The sequence below is a fragment of the Oncorhynchus keta genome, chromosome 14 (genome assembly GCF_023373465.1).
Source record: "Oncorhynchus keta strain PuntledgeMale-10-30-2019 chromosome 14, Oket_V2, whole genome shotgun sequence".
Taxonomy (NCBI): Eukaryota; Metazoa; Chordata; class Actinopteri; order Salmoniformes; family Salmonidae; genus Oncorhynchus; species Oncorhynchus keta.
The window spans coordinates 32,998,178-33,019,619 of NC_068434.1; the positions used below are offsets into that span (position 1 = coordinate 32,998,178).

Sequence of the window (21,442 nt, forward strand, 5' to 3'; positions counted from 1 at the left end):
ACCTCTTCTGTTCTGTAGTGGGGACAGTCCAGTCGAAGTCCTACAGCTACTCATCTACCTCTTCCAGCTCCGCCAGGAAAGTGGGCAGGTGAGAACTGAACCCATATAATACTGTGCTGTATTGAATTCTGTGCCTAAACCCTCCTCCTCTGCATCCCCTATAGGATTAACGGAAATTGTGTTGAACTGTAATTTATTCCTTCTCTATCTTCCTCCATCAGTGTGTTTGACCGTGAGGATGACACAGCGTCCCGTGCTGCGGAGCGCCGGCAGGCTGAGAAGCGTAAGGAGCTGATGAGAGCCCAGAGTCTGCCCAAGACGTCCGCCGCACAGTCCCGCAAAGCCATGATCGAGAAGTTGGAGAAGGAGAGCGGAGGGTAAGGATAGAAAGAACTGAGAATAGCAAAGAATGAGAATAGTTTAAACAAGTCTATGCTAACATAAACCAACCCCCCTTCAGTCCAGGGAATAAAGCGGTTGCCAAGGTGAACATGGTCCAGCGCTCCACTAGCTGTGTGGTGCCCAATGCCAACTCCATCAAACAGATGCTGCTGGACTGGTGCCGCGCCAAGACCCGCTCATACGAGGTGAGCCAACCCACCATGGCACTATGCTGAGTGTCCAGTCTCCTTAAAGATCTGAGGCATTCACACTTCACACTAGCTCATCCTGCTATGAGGCTTAGGCCTTTATATAACCCCTCTACTGCAATCAAAACCTGCCATCATGTCTTCTCTGTCAGCAATGCTGTGTTCTCTCACATACTCTTGAGTCTCGTCTATGAGGTGACTAATGACATTTGGAAGTATTGGTTAATGCTTTGTGATTGAATATAGTATTCCTCTCCTCCTCTTCTTCTTCTTTCCTCCTGCAGAATGTGGACATCCAGAACTTCTCGTCCAGTTGGAGTGATGGCATGGCGTTCTGTGCCCTGGTCCATAACTTCTTCCCAGAGGCCTTTGACTACTCCTCTCTCACTGCTGCCAACCGCAGACACAACTTTGAGGTGGCCTTCAGCACTGCAGAGTGAGTACACACATACACTTGTAAACTGTACATCATGCATGCGCTCATAGACGTACTGAATGTGATGTCTTGAAGTATGACATGCAGTCAGAACTTCAGCCCTGGGCTAAATGGAATCTTTACTCTTTGAGTTGCTCCATGGCCATTTACAGCAGACTGGGCCAGGGTCTGAGTGAACCATCCTCCGTCCCAAAGACCATCAATCGTCTGACCATCCCAAGGCTCTGTTCGTGGGAAATTAGATCCACTGTAGCTGTCTAGCCCCCCCCAATTGAACTCAAAATCCGTCAAACAACTTGAGAATCAGAACTTCCCTCGCCTTTCTCTGCCCCAGACCCCCCACTCCTCCTTCTCTGCCCCAGACCCCCACACTCCTCTTTCTCTGCCCCAGACCCCCACACTCCTCTTTCTCTGCCCCAGACCCCCACTCCTCCTTCTCTGCCCCAGACCCCCACACTCCTCTTTCTCTGCCCCAGACCCCCACACTCCTAATTCTCTGCCCCAGACCCCCACACTCCTCCTCCTCTGCCCCAGACCCCCACACTCCTCTTTCTTTGCCCCAGACCCCCACACTCCTCTTTCTCTGCCCCAGACCCCCACACTCCTCTTTCTCTGCCCCAGATCCCCACACTCCTCTTTCTCTGCCCCAGACCCCCACACTCCTCTTTCTCTGCCCCAGACCCCCACACACCTATTTCTCTGAACAGATATGATCCCTCTATTGGGTATGTTTGTTTGACCTCTGTAAAAATCAACACTGAGCTGCCAGTCTATGGATTCCTCAGGCTCAGCAAGACAGGACCTCTGGGTTCTCACCATCATCTCTTAGCCTAAATACCACCTAACTACCCATTCATGTTCAGTAAGAATGCCTGCCTGAGGAAGGAAAAGAATGTGAATCCACAGGATTGGATTCATCAGATTCAGCGATTGGACTCAACTCACTGTTTCCAGGGGCCCTACAGTAAGAGGGTTGGGGTGGGCCGCTGGGCCACTGCTCTTTTTTTTATCCCTCCTCTCTCTCATGTCTGTACAGTCAGCTCCTGGATCTGTTACTACCACTACTACTATCTCCTGTACCTTTAAACCTCCACTCTCCATCCACTCTCTCCTCTCAGAGACGTTCTCCTCAGTAACCGCTGTGTGATGTGACCCTCCATCCACCAACCCTGATCTAAACCAGGAAACTCCTGAGACTGACCCCTCCCCAAACAACAACCACCAGGTTACTACAGTACAGGAAGAGCACTCGAGTGACTTCCTCCCAGACCCCTCTCCTTCCCTCTCTCCTTTAATCTGTCCCTCTCCTCCTCCTCTTCCTCACTCCACCTCTGTCATCTCCTCTTTTGATGAGGTCATGTACTGTCGACCTCTGTCCTGTCACCCACCAGTGTCTGCTGTGTTCACCTGTCCTTAGAGCCACTGTGGTGATGCTGCTCATGACAAGGACCATGATGACGTAAACACCGGATTGTCAAACACGTGTTCCTCCTAGATAGACCCCCAACCCCATCTTTGCCACTGTGCTGCACTGTCACTCCCTTACCAACCTCACCCCCTGCCACTGTGCCTCATCTGGAACCCTCTCTCACACCCCTCCAACACAAACACACCACCCTGTGCACCACCAGTGTGTTTCTCTTCTAGGTTCACCCTGTGGTCCATGTCTTTATGTCAGTGTAGGATTCTTCTTGTTTTTTTCTTGTCTCTTGTTTTTGTACTGGACAAAACAAAGCCAATGTTCTACCATTGATGTCTCTATAACCCCATGCCCAAGTCTTTTGTCTCAGTGCACAGAAAAAAACTACAAAAAAAAAAAACAAAAAGGCTAAATGGACGTCACCTGACGCTTCATTTGCCATTTTGTTGTGTCTGCGTGTGTGCACATATGTGTCATGTTGTTCATGAAGCATGTCAACTCATGGATATGTTTGTTAACACAGGGAATGTAATGTTATGGTGTGTTTTTGTGTCTTCTCTCTCCCTCTCTCCACACCCTGGCTATTCCTCTCACTTGGCTGCTCACTGCTCACTCTCTCATCCTCCTTCCTTCTGTCTCCCTCACTTCTACCTGTTCACTTTTCATATATCTGTATTTTCGGCTTTCCTCCCTCTTCTCTTTCTCTCCCCCTCCCTCGCCCCCCTCTCTCCCCCTGCTCCCTCTCCGGGGTGCGGGTGCAGGAAGCTGGCTGACTGTCCCGAGCTGTTGGACGTAGAGGACATGGTGCGGATGCGTGAGCCAGATTGGAAGTGTGTGTACACGTACCTGCAGGAGTTCTACAGGGGCCTGGTGACCAAGGGCCTGGTTAAAACCAAAAACTCCTCCTAAGAGTCACACCCCTAGGACCCCAAATGCACTCATGGTGAGAGAGGGAACAGGCCCACGGAGGAACCTCACGCTGGTGCTGGGGGTTTATGGGGTGGGATTGGTGTGAGTGGGAGATTCTCAATTGAGCGAAAGTCTATACTCTACTTGTGTCCTCCGTCCTCTTCTCCGGCCATGACCCAGAAACCAATAAGTGGTCGCCATATGTAGGATAATTCATTAATTGGTTAACCGAGGAGTTTCCTCATCTCCTAGATTGTCTCATCCAGCGGAGGATACCAGAGTTTTTCTCTCAAACCCTTGAATCAGCTGTTGTTTACTCGAAGAAGAAAAACATACACACATTTAAAACGATACGCTATTTATACATTTATCCATAAAATATCTAGCACAACTAGCTAAATCTATTTTTACCACTTTACACATGACATTTGCCTGATGACGAGCTAGTTGCGAAGGAGAGTCTTATTTCATATATGAGCATTTGTTTCCATGTTTCCTCTCCTCGATGACTCCTATCCTCGATTACCACTGACCTTTTTCAAAAGGAGGCGAGGAGAGGACAGAGAAGAGGACGTGAGGAATTGAGCAAATCCAATTGAGATTCTCCCAGTGTGTGACTGTGGGTGTAGGAGTGCATGTTGTCGGGGGGTCAGGATCAACAACAGTGCCACCAGTTCCATCATATTATGATGGTGAAGTCAGACAGGAGAAGAATGAGCCATTCATTAATACATTCAAGATCATTATCCTGCAGGAAGTCATATGAAGTTGTAGGAAGCGTACTCTTAGTGTAAGTCAGAGCTCAGTTTTCTCCGCCCTGTGAGCCAGTGCTGGGGTCCAGAGGCCCAAACATGGACTGTGAGTGTGTGACTGCAGTCAGAGCCAGGTTCCAGGCTCCAGCCAGGCAGAGGGCCAGCCATCAGCACACCCCATCTGCAGCTCCACACTTTAAAAGGAGCTGCCGCAACACAACACTGGAGTGGAAACAGAGATTGGAAACAAAGTGGAGAGGAAAAAGAAATGTCAGACCTGTGCTGTGTGAAGCATGTGTATCATCTCCCCTCATTTAGTGACTTCAGAATTACTGATGTTTTACTACTTGAAGTGTATAAAGCCTGGTCAGTTATATAAGCCGTTGCTGAATGACATAAATAGACTTATCTCCTTAGTATCTAACACAACAAAGAAAAACTTCATACAGAGTTTTACAGGGTTGACATTTGTGTTTGTCTTTGAGGGGCTAGGTTACTATCTGCTGGTATAGGAGTTGACTCCCTCCCACCTTGCAACTGTTTCCCAGAGCTCTCCCTCTCCTCCTGCTCTGCGCTCCTGGTTGGGCAGCTCACACTGCCATACTGTTGACTTTGTCAGTCAACTACAGTACTTTTAGGGTTTAGTAGTCAAGTGTGCCTCCATGTGGTTATATTCCTGCATTGCACATAGATTATTTTGTTTACCAAATAATATGGCAGAATATGTTTGGAACAGATACTTTGTAGTGTCTCCCTCTTGCCTGGTTAGTTTGGGTGGATAAAAAAGCTTTTGTGAGAGCGGTGTTTGTGGAGAGAATGTCATATTTTATCCTTACCATCACTCTGTTCATCTCTCTCTTTCGCCATTACCCACCTCTCCCTTTCTCCATCTCACCATCTCTCCATCTCCGTTCCTTAGGGAATGTGCCAACTGCATGCCCCTTCTGGAGGTGGAGGACATGATGATCATGGGGAGGAAGCCTGATTCCAAGTGTGTGTTCACCTACGTGCAGTCACTGGTCAACCACCTGCGCAGGCACGAGATGAATCTCGCCAAGGCCTTTGCCAAACTCCAGGGCACTGACTTCTGATCTGCCCCTGAGCTCACAGTGTGTCCTCTCCCATCGCACCACTATACTGTACCCCTCCTGTCCTCCTGAGCCCTGTCCCTCAACACCACCCCTGTCCCAACAGGCTGACAGCAGCCCAGACTCTGAGTGAGGGGTGTTACTGATTTGCACATCTCTGATGGCCAACGACGGAAGAGTGTTTGTGTAGGAGTGTCTATCTCTCATGATTATCTTTGTTGACAGTGGTGGCAGGTCAGACAGAAATTCCCCTCCTCTGGACACACATTTGTTCAGGCTGTGCGAACCTTCCCAAAGGAAAACTCCAACGTTTTCATTATAGAGAATATTTTTAAGCTTTAATTGATACGTTATACTGAAATGTAGTTGTAGTCTATCAGTAGGCAATTCTATTCATGCTTTGGAAGTCCTAGGGTTATGGCACCAACAAAACCCTGCATGAAATGAACACGAGAAAAATATGCATTTTGTTGTACTCACTCACTCACTCACCTTAATGCCTACATGTTTTTTCTGTGACAATTGTAAGATGTTACTCAAGCTGTTGGTGATGATGAAGAAAAATAATATGCATCTATTTTATATTCCTTCAGTCCCCACTCTGGTTCTGTTTAAGGTGTTAACAAATCTACTTGCTTTTTAAAACACATCTACTTGAATTGTTTTAAATAGCCCTTATTATTTCTATTTTGTTGTTAATAATTATCATTATTACTATTTAAGTTTATTCATAAGCACTGGTATGGAGGGATGTTATTCAGTCATTGTGATATATAGTAGTTAGCATTATGACATTGGTGGATCTGTTTGTACAGCCCTATGCTGAGTAAGAACCATATCTGAATCTACAAACCCAGATGATGTTAAAGCCAGACTAGGTTGTAATAGCCATTTTCTAATACTGAAATGTTAAAGCCAGACTAGGTTGTAATAGCCATTTTCTAATACTGAAATGTTAAAGCCAGACAAGGTTGTAATAGCCATTTTCTAATACTGAAATGTTATGAAAGTAGTTTGTGTAACTATAATTAATTGTGTATTTACACCACTCATATTTACATAATTTTGGTCAAAGTGGATAAACACCAGTGTTGAAAAGTAGGTTCCAAGTGCTTCTCAAACAGGTAAAATCACACATTGGTGTTGTTTCTAGATTATCATGTCTTTATTTCAGCTCTTCTCCCTGTCCTTGCCTCAGTTTGTTTCATTGGGGTATCAAAATAATCACCATAGGGTTGTCACATTCATGTTTGAGATGCCAGCAAGAATAAGGCTGTGACCTCAACGATTTCCCTTCAAAATAAAAGTCCAGCAATGAAGATGGTAGAAAAATAATACAAATGGTCGAAACACATAACATTTTATTAGGACATTTTCTTTCCTAATAACATTTTGTTTAACAATATAAAAAAAGGAAAATTGTTTCCCAACGCCCATACGATCAGACTGAGCATTCAAATAGCCAAAATAGGTGCAGGAAAATAAATGATAAAAAGTATTTTTCTTTAAATAAACACAGTGTGATTTATTAGACAGAGTGATGATTTAAAAATACAATTAAAAAGACTGCATGGGGGCTTTAAGGGCCACAAAATTAGCAGCGATGACTGGGGTGTAAACTCTGTGGATTTGGAAACTAGAAGTGCTGTTGAGTAGAATGGACACCCCTTTTACTGCGACACAATGTACAGAACATTTTGTACAGTCCAAAAAATGATAGAACAGAAAAAACAACATTGTTGACCATTTACGCATGAAAAAAGAGACGTATATCATAGAAATACTTTAAATAATTATTTGTTTGATAATGTATAAAATATATTGATAATTGTGCACATTTTCCATAATTTTCTCCCTAGTTATTAATATACAAAGTATACAGGACAGGACTCAAAATCCATGACCTGGAAGTGCTTAGTTATTTTTGCCAGATTCACAATGGTGTCACATTCACACTGCCAGCACCATACGCTTTGAAGTTTTGTTTCATGAGTGTTTCTTTTCTATGAATCAAATCTATAGCCAGAACAACATTTATGGTAATGTGATTATTTGATTGAATATGAAAGGTTTGTTGGCGAGGCCAACTTCTCTTCTCTACATCCTTTGGCCCAATGAAGGCTGGCTTTTAGCTCAGTCGATTCTATGACTGATGGACAGGAGAGTATTACTGATAAAGGCTAAATGTACTTTATTTCCAATGTATATTTTCTGAACTTAAGTGAAGAAAAAAAATAGATATATATTCCATTATATATTATGATTTATATATCAAGAATTGTAATACTTTTCAGTTAGATTTAGAACTGGTTTTGATGTAATGAACTGCTTTGTTCTCTGTACATCTGTAATTGAGACTTGAGAAAGTTACACTTTTTCAATATTCCGCTCCTGCCAATTTGGTAATCAGAGAGAGCTTTCTCAAACTAGTGAATCCTGTACTGTACATACAGTGCATTCAGAAAGTATTCAGACCCCTTGACTTTTCACACATTTTGTTATGTTGCAGCCTTATTCTAAAATTGATTAAATAAATACAAATCCTCAGCAATCTACACACAATACCCCATAATGACAAAGCAATAACAGGTTGGTAGAAATTTTTGTAAATGTATAAAAAGAAGAAACATAAGTATTCAGATCCTTTGCTATGAGACTCGAAATTGAGCTCAGGTGCATCCTGTTTCCATTGATCATCCTTGAAATGTCAGACTCGAGGGAAAGATGAACAGAGCAAAGTACAAAGATATCCTTGATGAAAACCTGCTCCAGAGCACTCAGGACCTCAGACTAGGGCGAAGGTTCACCTTCCAACAGGACAACAACCCTAAGCACACAGCCAAGACAACGCAGGAGTGGCGTCAGGACAAGTCTCTGAATGTCCTTGAGTGGCCCAGCCAGAGCCCGGAGTTGAACCCAGTCGAACATCTCTGGAGAGACCTGAAAAAAGCTGTGAAGAGACGCTCCCCATCCAACCTGACAGAGCTTGAAAGGATCTGCAGAGAAGAATGGGAGAAACTCCCCAAATACAGGTGTGCCAAGCTTGTAGCGTCATACCCAAGAAGACTCGAGGCTGTAATCGCTGCCAAAGGTGCTTCAACAAAGTACTGAGTCAAGTGTCTGAATAAATTTGCAAAAATGTCTAAAAATCTGTTTTTCCTTTGTCATTGTGAGGTATTGTGTGTAGATCTCATACATTTTAGAATAAGGGTGTAACATAACAAAATGTGAATGCACTGTACATGCTTGGACACATTATAATTCCTTGTTTTTGTAGAAGAGTACTGCCCCCCTCAGAGCCTGGTTCCTCTCTAGGTTTCTTCCGAGGTTCCTGCCTTTCAAGGGAGTTTTTCCTAGCCACTGTGCTTCTACATCTGCATTGCTTGCTGTTTGGGGTTTTAGGCTGGGATTCTGTATAAGATCTTTGTGACATCTTTTTACATCTGCTGATGTAAAAAGGGCTTTATAAATACATTTGTACTCCACAATTAAATGTAAATTAACAATTAAAACCAATTTAAGTTCTAAATATTTGTTGTTGATTGTTTGTCTTTAATTTGTCTGTTACTGTAAAAAAAAATGTGTGTATGTGTTTGCAATGGGAATTTGTTTTTAGAATGGATAGTCTAGAAATGGCAAATGGATGGTATACACATTTTCAAAAATATTGAGTGACACATTTTTCTTTTACAACTATTTGTCATCCCCTTCACTTGAATCCCCTTGTGCCTAAGCCCCACACACCAGGCGTCATTCAGTTCCACAGTGTACAGGAAGTCATTTTACACACGAGATCAGCAGAGAGACCCCATACTTGACACTTTGTGGTAAATCTTACGCATCACCAGAAATAAATGGACAAACGGCAGAAGAAATGTACATGCTATTTTAGTGTGACCTTCAAAACCTTTTCTGATGCTACAGAGACTGTTCCCTCAAGTGCTAATCCAGGACCTGCTTGTCATTCTGATCCAAAACATTTCTGTTATGAGATGCAGAAACAAACTGGTCTTGGACCAGACCTGGGGGAGAGTAGCCCTGTCTATCCAGGTCCACACTCCTATTTACTGCTGTGAGGGTTATAGGTCAGAGTGTTTGGCCTCTCCGCCTCTCCGTGGACTCTGAGGAAGCGTTGTCTGTGGAGGCTGAGGAGGGGGAGGACTGGGATTTGGGGGTGCCTTTGAAGGGGCTGTCCTTGGCGGGGGAGAAGCAGAACTCCACTGGGACCTCATCCTCAGGCTGAGCCTTCTTGTAGAAGCCCAACTTCTCCAGCAGCTCGCTGATCTCAGAGCAGGCCATGTCAGACGGCGATGCACTGAACAGGGCAGTCATACAGGTGAGACGCATATCCTCACAAGAACTCTCTATACCCTATTCTTTCACAAGATATATCATTGCACAAATAGGTTTTTCATACAATTTCTGTGCAATGGTAGGCCCACCCTTTACATGCTTGCATCTCTATGACAAATATTTTATTAACCATTATAGCTCACTAGTGAGAACCTACAAACAGCACAGAAAATTATTAACACCAGAGATGTGATAAAGATACATTAAAACTTCAGTGTGTTTTAGCAGCTCACTTACGTCCAGCTCTTCATAGTAGTGGTTAAGGAGGACAAGCTCAGGTTTGGCCCCAGGGATGTGCTACATTACCAGGTTATGGCTGGGGTGGCATGGGTCAGGGGTCACAAACATAAAAAGAAGGCTAACAGGGAAATGCAATGCCCGTGGACAGGCTTCTGACACCCCAGTCCAGGACAACTTCCTTCACGCCCTAGTGCCCTGTCTACTGTCTTGTCAGACTAGCTATACTGAGCAAAAATATTAATGTAGCATGTAAAGTGTTGGTCCCATGTTTCATGAGCTGAATATATATAAGATCCCAGAATGTTCCATGCACACACAAGCTTATTTCACTCAAAAGTTGTGCACAAATTGGTTTCCCTCCATGCGAGTAAGCATTTCTCATTTGCCAAGATATTCCATCCATGTGACAGGTGTGGCATATCAAGAAGATGATTAAACTGCATGTTCATTACACAGGTGCACGTTGTGTTAGGGACAATAAAAGGCCACTGTAAAATGTGCAGTTGCCACAGATGTCTCAAGTTTTGAGGTAGCATGCAATTGGAATGCTGACTGCAGGAATGTCCACCAGAGCTGCTGTCAGGACCCGGTTACGAACCCGGGTCTCCGGAGTGAGAAACAGTCACTTAACCAACTTGAGCCACGAATAGTCCGCAGAACCCAGAAGATGAGGCAGACACAGCAGTACTTGAGACGGTGTATTTAATGAAGTAAAAAATGAAGTTCTTCAGGAAAACATGTAACTCCACAACCTCAAAAGGAATCCTACAAGAACAAAGGTAATCCTCCAAGACAAAAAAGGTAAATACACAAGGTGGAAGGTAAAGCACAAAAAGCCTCAAAAGATACTCAAAAAAACAAACAAGAACAAAAAACAGAATTCCACAAGAGAGTCCACCGGGATCAACAAGAGTTCTCAGAGTACTAGGGCTGGGTGCTAACATACAAACACAGAGCAAAGAACAGAGGAAAACAAAGGGTTTAAATACAATCAGGGGAAATGAGGCACAGGTGCAAATAATAATGGGGATCAAGGGAAAACAAAAGGTCAAAAGGCACAATGGGGGCATCTAGTGACCAAAAACCGGAACAACCCTGGCCAAATCCTGACAGCTGCTGCCAGAGAATTTCATGTTTATTTCTCTACCATAAGCTGCCTCCAATGTCGTTATAGAGAATTTGGCAGTAGGTCCAACCGGCTTCACAACCGCATAACACATGTAACCACGCCAGCCCAGGAACTCCACATCCAGCTTCTTCACCTGCGGGATCATCTGAGACCACCCATCCGGATAGCTGATGAAACTGTGGGTTTGCACAAGTGAAGAATTTCTGCACTAACTGTCAGAAACCGTCTCAGGGAAGCTCATCTGCGTGCTCGTTGTCCACACCAGTGTCTTGACCTGAACCTGACTGCAGTTCGGTATCGTGACTGACTTCAGTGGGCAAATTCTCCCCTTCAATGGCCACCGGCACGCTGGAGAAGTGTGTTTTTCACGGATGAATCCCGGTTTCAACTGTACAGAGCAGATCTCAGACAGTGTGTATGGCATCGTGTAGGCGAGTGGTTTGCTGATGTCAACTTTGTGAACAGAGTGCCCATAGTGGCAGTGGGGTTAGGGGCAGGCATAGTGGGCAGGCATAAGCTATGGACAACGAACACAATTGCATTTTATCAATGGCAATTTGAATGCAAAGAGATACCGTGATGAGATCCCGAAGCCCATTGTTTTGTCATTCATCCGCCGCCATCACCTCATGTTTCAGCATGATAATTCACGGCTCCGTGTCGTTCACAATTCCTGGAAGCTGAAAATGTCCCAGTTCTTCCATGGCCTGCATACTTACCAGACATGTCACCCATTGGGCATGTTTGGGATGCTCTATATTAACTTGTACGACAACGTGTTCCAGTTCCCACCAATATCCAGCAACTATCCACAGCCATTGAAGAGGTGTGGGACAACATTCCACAGGCCACAATCAACAGTCTGATCAACTCTATGCGAAGGAGATGTGGCACACTGCATGAGGCAAATGATGGTCACACCAGATACTGACTGGTTTTCAGATCCATGCTCCTACCTTTTGCTCTGTGACCAACAGATGCATTTTTGCATTCCCAGTCATGTGAAATCCATAAATTAGGGCCTAATGAATGTATTTTATTTGGCTGATTTCCTTATATGAACTGTAACTCAGTAAAATCTTAGAAATTGTTGCATGTTGCGTTTATATTTTTGTTCAGGTAGTAGGAAGTTGTTTCATGTGAGGTTTGGACATTGCGCTCCATACAGGACAGGGATCCTGAAGTGTCAGCACAAGATCTGTTCTTCGGGAACTTCATGAAATGGGTTTTCATGGTCGAACTGCCACACACAAGCCTAACATCACCATGCGCATTGACAAGTGTTGGTTGGAGTGGTGTAACGCTTGCCGCCATTGGACTCTGGAGCAGTGGAAAATGCGTTCTCTGGAGTGACGAATCACGCTTCATCATCTGGCAGTCGGACAGACAAATCTGGGTTTGGCGTATGCCAAGAGAATGCTACCTGCCCCAAGGCATAGAGCCAACTGTAAAGTTTGTTGGAGGAGGAATAATGGTTGGGCTATTTTTCATGGTTCAGGCCCCTTAGTTCAATTGAAGGGAAATCTTAATGCTAAAGCAAACAATGACATGCTAGACGATTCTGTGCTTCCAACTTTGTGGCAACAGTTTGGGGAAGGCCCTTTCCTGTTTCAGCATGACAATGCCCCAGTTTACAAAGCGAGGTCAATACAGAAATGGTTCATCGGTGTGGAAGAACTTGACTGGCCTGCACAGAGCCCTGACCTCAACCCCATCAAACACCTTTGGGATGAATTAAAACGCTGACTGCGAGCCAGGCCTAATCGCCCCAACATCAGTGCCCGACCTCATTAATACTCTTGTAGCTGAATGGAGGCAACTCCACGCAGCAATGTTACAACATCTAGTGGAAAGCCTTCCCAGAAGAGTGGAAGCCGTTATAGCAGCAAAAGAGGGACCAACTCCACATTAAATCCCATGATTTTGGAATGAGATGTTCGACGACATACGACATTTTGGTCATGTAGTGTAGTTTATAAATCAGTGAAAAGTCTGTTATTGATTTATTCTAAGGTGGCTAAATCAGATATAAACATGGTCAACAAGTTAATCCAGACCTTATCCAGTGCATGGCTTCCATATCACGGCAGAGCCCCTACCTACCACATCTCTGCACGTCTGCCATCACAAGCACCAAAATGAAAAAGATTCTAAAGAGGAATATCCTGGATCACAAAGGCTTTGACCTGAGGGAAGAAGAGTGTATGATTAGTGTATCTCTGCTTTTTTGGGCAAACCGCTATACATTTTACAAATCCATCAGCACTTGCAATACATCAATCAACAAACCTATACAAGGTTGGCTGGAGTGGTGTAAAGCTCGCCGCCATTGGACTCTTGTGCAGTGGAAACGTGTTTCTAGAGTGATTAATCACCATCTGGCAGTCGGACAGACAAATCTGGGTTTGGCGGATGCCAGGAGAATGATACCCTCCCCTATGCATAGTACCAACTGTAAAGTTTGGTGGAGGAGGAATCATTTATTTACAATAAACATAGAATAGATTAGAATATATGAACACAACTGCATACGATATCCTACCTCCAGCTTTGCTTCTGCGAGACCATCCAGTTTCTTCAGATCTACATCATAAACCGACACACAGTGAAGTAAGCTGGCAAAAATGAATAAAAACATAATTTCCTTTGATTCCTGCGCGGCGAGTAGATTCGTGCAGAGCAGACGGTCTTGCTCTTTCGGATTCGTGCCGAGCAGACGGTCTTGCTTATTCGGATTCGTGCCGAGCAGACTGTCTTGCTCATTTGGTTTTACAGCAGGTACTCTTGAAAAACACAATGTACTACTACTCTAAGGTAATGTTCAACTACTGTCTCGTCTGGACCCTTTGCCACGTCAATCGCATTCCTGGGCCACATTCAGTTGCAAAACGTTTTTGAATGTTGCAGATAGAAATCTCATGAATAGAGTTGCCGTGATTCCTTATTCTACATATTGGAGTGGCATGTTTGTTCTACATAGCAGATTTACAGTGTATTTGGAAAGTATTCAGACCACTTGACTTTTTCCACATTTTGTTACGTTACAGCCTTATTCTAAAAAGGATTAAATCATTTTTTCCCCCCTCATCAATCTACAGTGCCTTGCGAAAGTATTCGGCCCCCTTGAACTTTGCGACCTTTTGCCACATTTCAGGCTTCAAACATAAAGATATAAGACTGTATGTTTTTGTGAAGAATCAACAACAAGTGGGACACAATCATGAAGTGGAACGACATTTATTGGATATTTCAAACTTTTTTAACAATTCAAAAACTGAAAAATTGGGCACTGTGCCCCATGGCCACATTGGGGATAGAACTGAGCCAGACTCATCCACCACAATAAATGGGGGAAGGTCATGAATTTTACAGAGGTTTTACACTGTCATTCAGGAAGTCGTACAGTAGGCCTTATGTGGTGGACAGGAACCCTGGGATGTTGCCTTGGTAACTTAATGTTGCTGGTAATCACAGCTTCAGAACAAGGTCATATGTGGTGTCATGATGTTGGCCTAGGGGTAGGTTTATGTCATAAATACCTCTTCCCCCCCTTTTCCTCTCTCTAACCTACTGACATGACATTTGAAAAAACCCTTGGTTGACATAGATTCTGGGAACATCAGAAGGTGGGGGGAAATTAACTATATTCTGGTAATCCGACCAATTGAACATATGCGGTGGTACTTAATGAATATGATGTCAGTTCGGTTGTCATCTGAGACATTCTCCTCAATGATAGGATGACATAAACTCTACAGTGGAAAGTCTACGCATCAGTTATCAGATTCACATGGAATTGTTGTTCAATTTAAATGTTTGAATATAAAATTATTGGTGAAGAGATTAAATGTAATTTTAGCTTCCAAATGAGAGATTTGGCTTTTCATAAGGTTAGGGCTCTTCTCAATCAGTGGCCCGCCCCTGTGAAGCCATGGGTTATAAAACTTTCCACACACCCTTCTTGCTCCACTATATAAAGCCTTGAAGGAAATGTAACATGCTGTTCCATGTATGTGAGGTCTGCAGCCTCTGCTTTAAATGACTAACATGTCAACTACAGAACTAAGCCAGCATGAGCTTTGGTTGCGAATGGTATGAACTTTGAACTCTTATTCACTAGAGACATGATACCTCCTCGCTGTTGAGTTAGCAACAGCAGCTGCAAACGTGGGCTTGGAAAGAACAGAGTATCCCGTCTACCACACAACGACGTTACTACAATGTATCCAATTGACAACCAGAGACATTCTTCAAAGAACAAAGGACTCGGTTTGGCAACACGGCCATCAATCTACCACCAACATACCGAAGCGCAGCTCAGAGTAAATATTTATTGCATTTTCCTTTTCCAAATGGGCAGTAATTTAGAATGCATAAGATACTGTATTTACGATAGCACAGCTTTTCTCTTTGTCCCTCAATCTTCCCGCTCTTTCTCTCAAACCCAGCCCCTTTTCTTTTGTGTAACCAGCTGTCATATCTGTTCCGCCCGCTAGGGTCATTTTCCTTTATGACGTAATTTGTAATCAAGGTATAATTCATTCCTTGTATATGTAATTCTGTGTGATTAGTTAGGTATTTAGTAAATAAATAATTAAACCCAATTTTGTATTGCTGATTCAACTTGTTAGCCAGGGTTCGTGAAGACAACCAAGAATTTACAACTTTCAGATGAGACTGAATCAAGGTGACGATTAATATTGACTTCTATTGATGTAAAATATTACTAGGTCTTTAAGAGTTTATTCGGAAGATAACAGCTCTATAAATATTATTTTGTGGTGCCCCGACTCTCTAGTTAATTACATTTACATGATTAGGTCAATCAGGTAATATTAATTGCGGAGAAAGGATTTTATAGAATAGCATGTCATACCACTTAATCCGGCATAGCCAAAGACACGACAGTGGGTTATAGCTCATTAAAAGTGATAATTTAATTAGTGTTGATGCTTGACGTTAGGATTCTGTTTTTTAATGGTTTATTAAACCTGGAGTCTATTTAGTGTCATTTCAGCTCAGAGATTCATAGCTATTTGTCATAGGATATACACAGTGCTTATGCATACAGACATTGGGTAAACCTATTCATGAATATGAATAATTAATCATTTCCATTATGAATGCCTGTCTCCTAGTTGCATTGCAAATTATCTCTGTACTGTCACTAGAAAAGCAGAGCTTGTATTCTGTGACCAATATGGCATAGGCCTTCTCCACTATAATTTTACAATATTGTCATTTGAATAGATGGTGGACATATGTTTAATGATAATATATTTTGCAATATTATAATCCTGTCGCTTTAAATTAGACATTCTATTCCCTCATTATCAAGTGCTTGATGGTGGAGCTCGGGCCCGAAGTAATTATTTATTGTGTGTGTAGTTCGTGGGAACTGAAGTGGAGCCTACTGCCTCTCCTAACTGAGAAACACAAGAAGTCCACACTCGGCCCATGTTTACATAATAGGCCACATGAGACATAACAAAACCTGCTCTAGTATCAATATGACATTTAAATATGGATACGTCGCGCGCGCGTATGGAGTCTTTGAATGGATGCACGTGTAGAATAGTGGGCGGCCTGTAGCCTAGGTATACAGAGAGGGGGTATAGACTAACCCTTGGACACGGAATGGACTGAATGTAATACATTGTAAATAAGAGGTATCAAGGCACATTTATTATATTGTTCATGAAAATAAAATACAAATATTGTAAAGTTGCGCAAAGACGCACGTTCCACCTCGCCAAATTGCACGACATTGAGCAACCTTCACGGTTCCATTTCTGTAAAGAGCCAGTTCACAAATCTAACCGCTGTGTGGCGGTAAAGCTCCACAATCGCTACGTAGGCTGTCTGAGTAGCTACTCATCATCAACAGAGCAACGCGTAGTCGTAGTGGACGTTCGCGTACGGAACCGACCGAAAGAGTGTTCACATTCACAATTTAAAGGGCAAAGGCTACCAAACAGTCCAAGAAATAACAGTTTAATCGACGCAGTACTTGCATTCGTCGTGTAACCGTTGTTTTATCATTCAGACTAGAAACTGATAAGCGCAACGGGTGAATATGGACGTACGCCCGGTTTGTTTATGAAATGTATCTTTTTCTCGTGAGCGTGGATTTGGAACCTTGCAAAAGTTCACTTGGTAGCTCATCTGCTCGCCAGTGTGGAACGCGCTGTGATGCCGATGGTTTCATTTGAAGAACGTCAGGCAGGTCTGATATTATAACAGTATTGTAACGTGGAAGGCTATTTAAACCTCATCCTCTGACAAGGCGTAAATACAGTAATAGCTCAGACCTATTCATCCCCAGGAGAGGTTGCGCCGAACAAGCATCAGGCGATACTCTAAATTAACTAACCAATCCTTCATTCGGAGGGTTTATCTCGTCGCCTGTCATCCTTTCATCTGTGATATTGACTGAACAGGTAATTTAGTTCTGTAACTGTGTTATAGTAAAGACACGTCATTGCATGCTGCCGCCAATCCTAGACATTTACATTCTAGTCATTTAGAAGACGCTGTTATCCAGAGTGACTTACAGTAGTGTGTGCATATGTTTTCATATTTGTTCGTATTATATTATTTCTGAGGTTTCATGTATTTAATCTGGTGTCCTCTGACTCACTGTAACATCCAGAGTTATTACCTAACATAACCATGACCACTACAAGCTGTACAGTAAAAAAAAAAATCTAGCCCACTTGATGGTAGGGTACTAGGGGGTAACTAGCCCCTGGGGTAACTGACCCCCCCCCACCCACACACACACACACACATTTAATTCACATGAAGACCACAAGATGTCACCAAATTATTTTCCCAACACTTTCCCTGGTTGCCACTATTCTTGCTCAACAAAACATTTCCTCCATATCATCACAACGTTTTTGTGGTAAATTGATCAAATTTTTTGAAATTGTGTTTTTTAAATTTTTTATGTACAAGTAGGAAAGCCTTAAGATATATAGTCCACTTGTTTAAACAGAAAAATAAAGATACTTTTTGAGTAAAGTAGTAATATGTTGGATGAGTGTGTTGGGGGCAACTCACCCACATCCCCCCCGGGGGCTAGTTACCCCTTTATGGTTATGAATGTGCTTCTACCTGTCATTGAGACAATGACTATCCCAGTTTGCACTAGTTTATGCTAACTTGCTAGCTAGCAACTTCACAAGCAGTAAACGCTAGCCAGCTAGCTCGTTAGTGTAACGGATGTGAAACGGCTAGCTTAGTTAGCGGTGTGCGCTAAATAGCGTTTCAATCGGTTACGTCACTTGCTCTGAGACCTTGAAGTAGTAGTTCCCCTTGCTCTGCAAGGGTCGTGGATTTTGTGGAGCGATGGGTAACGATGCTTCGAGGGTGACTGTTGTCGTTGTGTGCAGAAGGTCCCTGGTTCGCGCCCGGGTATGGGTGAGGGGATGGTTTAAAAGTATACTGTTTCATTAGCATAAAGTGCTAGGAGCGCTAGCTCGCAACCTTACAACCAGATTGTTTATGTAAAACACATAAAAAGATAACGGTAACTTAATTGCAGTTGTAAATGTTTCCACTAGTGACTGATAGCTTTACAGTTAATGTTACTTTGTAGCCTTTAGCTATTTTACACAGCATTTATGTTATATAGTTTATATATCTAGCTACATTTTTAAGGGAGAGCTTTTCAATTGGCATCTCTCTCCATTTTCAGTCACAGGTGGGGCCTGGATTAGGTGTGAGCAGTGCAGGAGGTGGGCTCGTGAGTTGTTCTCCAATTTTACTGGGTATAGTTTTATTTGTGACGTATCTACAAATAAAAAATGTGCAATAGCAGAGCATAAGAGAGTTGCCACATCAATGGTACACTGAATGAATTACTTAAGTTATTGTTATTAAATGTTATATTCCAATGTTATTTAGTGTTATCAATTATATTCCATTCCAATATTATATTCCAATTAATAACTTTTTTAATTAAAAACTGTAGAAAATCTTTTGCTCTTGAATGTCATTTTCAAGACTGCTGGGATTCAATCTTGATTTATTCAAATAATATTTAGTGCAATTGTACATAAAGGATTGTATAGAAAAGAAACAACAAAGAAAGAAAATGTATGTGCAGGTGAGTTAAAAAGATGATCTTTACGTCAAATCTCCTCATAGTGCAGATTTTAATGGTGACATATGCAACCCCATTTCCCCCCATATTATATTTAAATAATTCAAATAAGACAACTAGACTTAGCTTTTAAGTATAACCTACTAAATAATTTCTAATTAAAACAGATTAAATGATATTAACACACTTGTGTGAAACTCTTAATCTTCTACCCATGGGGGGGTGTCACAACCTGGCTTTTAGATGGTGACAAGCAAGGCAGTCTACATGTTGGCAGTTAAGGAGTAACAATTTTTTTTATTTAAATAACTAACAAAGTGTAAAACTACAAAGGAAAACTAACCTGTGAAGTGTGCAAGTAGGCATGTGCTTCTACACCTGCATTGATTGCTGTTTGGAGTTTTAGGCTGGGTTTCTGTACAGCACTTTGAGATATCAGCTGATGTACGAAGGGCTATATAAATAAATTTGATTTGATTTTGATTTGATGTGAGGGTTTTTTAAATGTATTTTCTTATTTCACCTTTATTTAACCAGGTAGGCTAGTTGAGAACAAGTTCTCATTTGCAACTGCGACCTGGCCAAGATAAAGCATAGCAATTCGACACGTACAACAACAGAGTTACACATGGAATAAACAAAACATACAGTCAATAATACAGTAGAACAAAAGAAAACAAAAAGTCTATATACAGTGAGTGCAAATGAGGTAAGTTAAGGAAATAAATAGGCCATGGTGGCGAAGTAATGACAATATAGCAATTAAACACTAGAATGGTAGATCGGCAGAAGATGAATGTGCAGGTAGAGATACTGGGGTGCAAAGGAGCTAAATAAATAAATACCAGTATAGGGATGAGGTAGGTAGATAGATGGCCTGTTTACAGATGGGCTATGTACAGGTGCAGTGATCTGTAAACTACTCTGACAGCTGGTGCTTAAAGCTAGTGAGGGAGATGTGAGTCTCCAGCTTCAGAGATTTCTGCAATTCGTTCCAGTCATAGGCAGCAGAGAACTGGAAGGAAAGACGACCAAAGGAGGAATTGGCTTTGGGGGTGACCAGTGAGATATACCTACTGGAGCGCGTGCTATGAGTGGGTGCTGCTACGGTGACCAGTGAGCTGAGATAAGGCGGGGCTTTACCTAGCAGAGACTTGTAGATAACTTGTAGCCAGTGGGTTTGGCGACGAGTATGAAGCGAGGGCCAACCAACGAGAGCGTACAGTGTATGGCGCTTTGGTGACGAAACGGATGGCACTGTGATAGACTGCATCCAGTTTGTTGAGTAGAGTGTTGGAGGCTAATTTTATAGATTTACATTTACATTTAAGTCATTTTAGATGACATCATCGAAATTCGAGGATCGGTAGGATAATCAGTTTTACGAGGGTATGTTTGTCAGCATGAGTGAAGGATGTTTTGTTGCGATATAGGAAGCCGATTCTAGATTTAATTATGGATTGGAGATGCTTAATGTGAGTCTGGAAGGAGAGTTTACAGTCTAACCAGACACCCAGGTATTTGTAGTTGTCCACGTATTCTAAGTCAGAGCCGTCCAGAGTAGTGACGCTGGACGGGTGAGCAGGTGCGGGCAGTGATCGATTGAATAGCATGCATTTAGTTTTACTTGCGTTTAAGAGCAGTTGGAGGCCACGGAAGGAGAGTTGTATGGCATTGAAGCTCGTCTGGAGGTTCGTTAACACAGTGTCCAAGGAGGGGCCAGAAGTATACAGAATGGTGTCGTCTGCGTAGAGGTGGATCAGAGACTCACTAGCAGCAAGAGCGACATCATTGATGTATACAGAAACCATAGAGAGGTCCGTCGACACACTGAACTCTATCAGAGAAGTAGTTCCAGGCCCGACTCAGACCTGCCTGATGGTTATGTTGTTTTTAGAACCTTGAGCGTGGCTGAGGTGCACCCATGACCAGCTCTGAAACCAGATTGCATAGACCTTAGAAAGACAGGGTAGGATAGATATAGGTCTGGAGCAGTTTGGGTCTACAGTGTCACCCCCTTTGAAGAGGGGGATGACTGCGGCAGCTTTCCAATCTTTGGGAATCTCAGACGATACGAAAGAGAGGTTGAACAGGCTAGTAATAGGGGTTGCAACAATTTCGGCAGATCATTTTAGAAAGAGAGGGTCCAGATTGTCTAGCCCGGCTGATTTGTAGGGGTCCAGATGTTTCAGCTCTTTCAGAACATCAGCTATCTGGATTTGGGTAAAGGAGAAATGGTGGGGGCTTTGGCGGGTTGCTGTGGAGGGTGCCGGGCAGTTGACTGGGGTAGGGGTAGCCATGTGGAAAGCATGGCCAGCCGTAGAGAAATGCTTATTGAAATTCTCAATTATAGTGGATTTATTGGTGGTGACAGTGTTTCCTAGCCTCAGAGCAGTGGGCAGCTGGGAGGAGGTG

At 43.0% G+C, this 21,442-nt stretch overlaps 2 protein-coding genes and 1 pseudogene across 6 annotated transcripts in view; 2 read left to right on the top strand and 1 right to left on the bottom strand.

Annotated features, from left to right (window-relative positions):
• Window positions 1-8,724, top strand: part of LOC118393245 (smoothelin-like) — a 56,104-nt gene extending 47,380 nt beyond the window's left edge. For 2 of the 5 annotated variants that reach the window (XM_035785735.2, XM_035785737.2), the window contains 6 exons: window positions 19-88; window positions 222-377; window positions 461-587; window positions 875-1,026; window positions 3,208-3,389; window positions 5,027-5,176. In XM_035785735.2, the coding sequence (XP_035641628.1) occupies window positions 19-88; window positions 222-377; window positions 461-587; window positions 875-1,026; window positions 3,208-3,355 (653 nt within the window). In that variant the 3' untranslated portion in view covers window positions 3,356-3,389; window positions 5,027-5,176. The other 3 variants (XM_035785739.2, XM_035785734.2, XM_035785738.2) reach the window with 2 other exon arrangements.
• A 182-nt stretch (window positions 8,725-8,906) lies between these two features.
• LOC118394233 (selenoprotein M-like) lies at window positions 8,907-13,555 on the bottom strand (annotated as a pseudogene).
• Window positions 13,556-16,792: 3,237 nt separating this feature from the next.
• The window catches only part of LOC118393247 (phosphatidylinositol 4,5-bisphosphate 5-phosphatase A), a 38,090-nt gene continuing 33,440 nt past the window's right edge, over window positions 16,793-21,442 (top strand). Inside the window, exon 1 of the mRNA XM_035785741.2 lies at window positions 16,793-17,357. The gene's annotated coding sequence lies outside the window, so the exon portion shown is untranslated. The remainder of the gene's footprint in view (window positions 17,358-21,442) is intronic.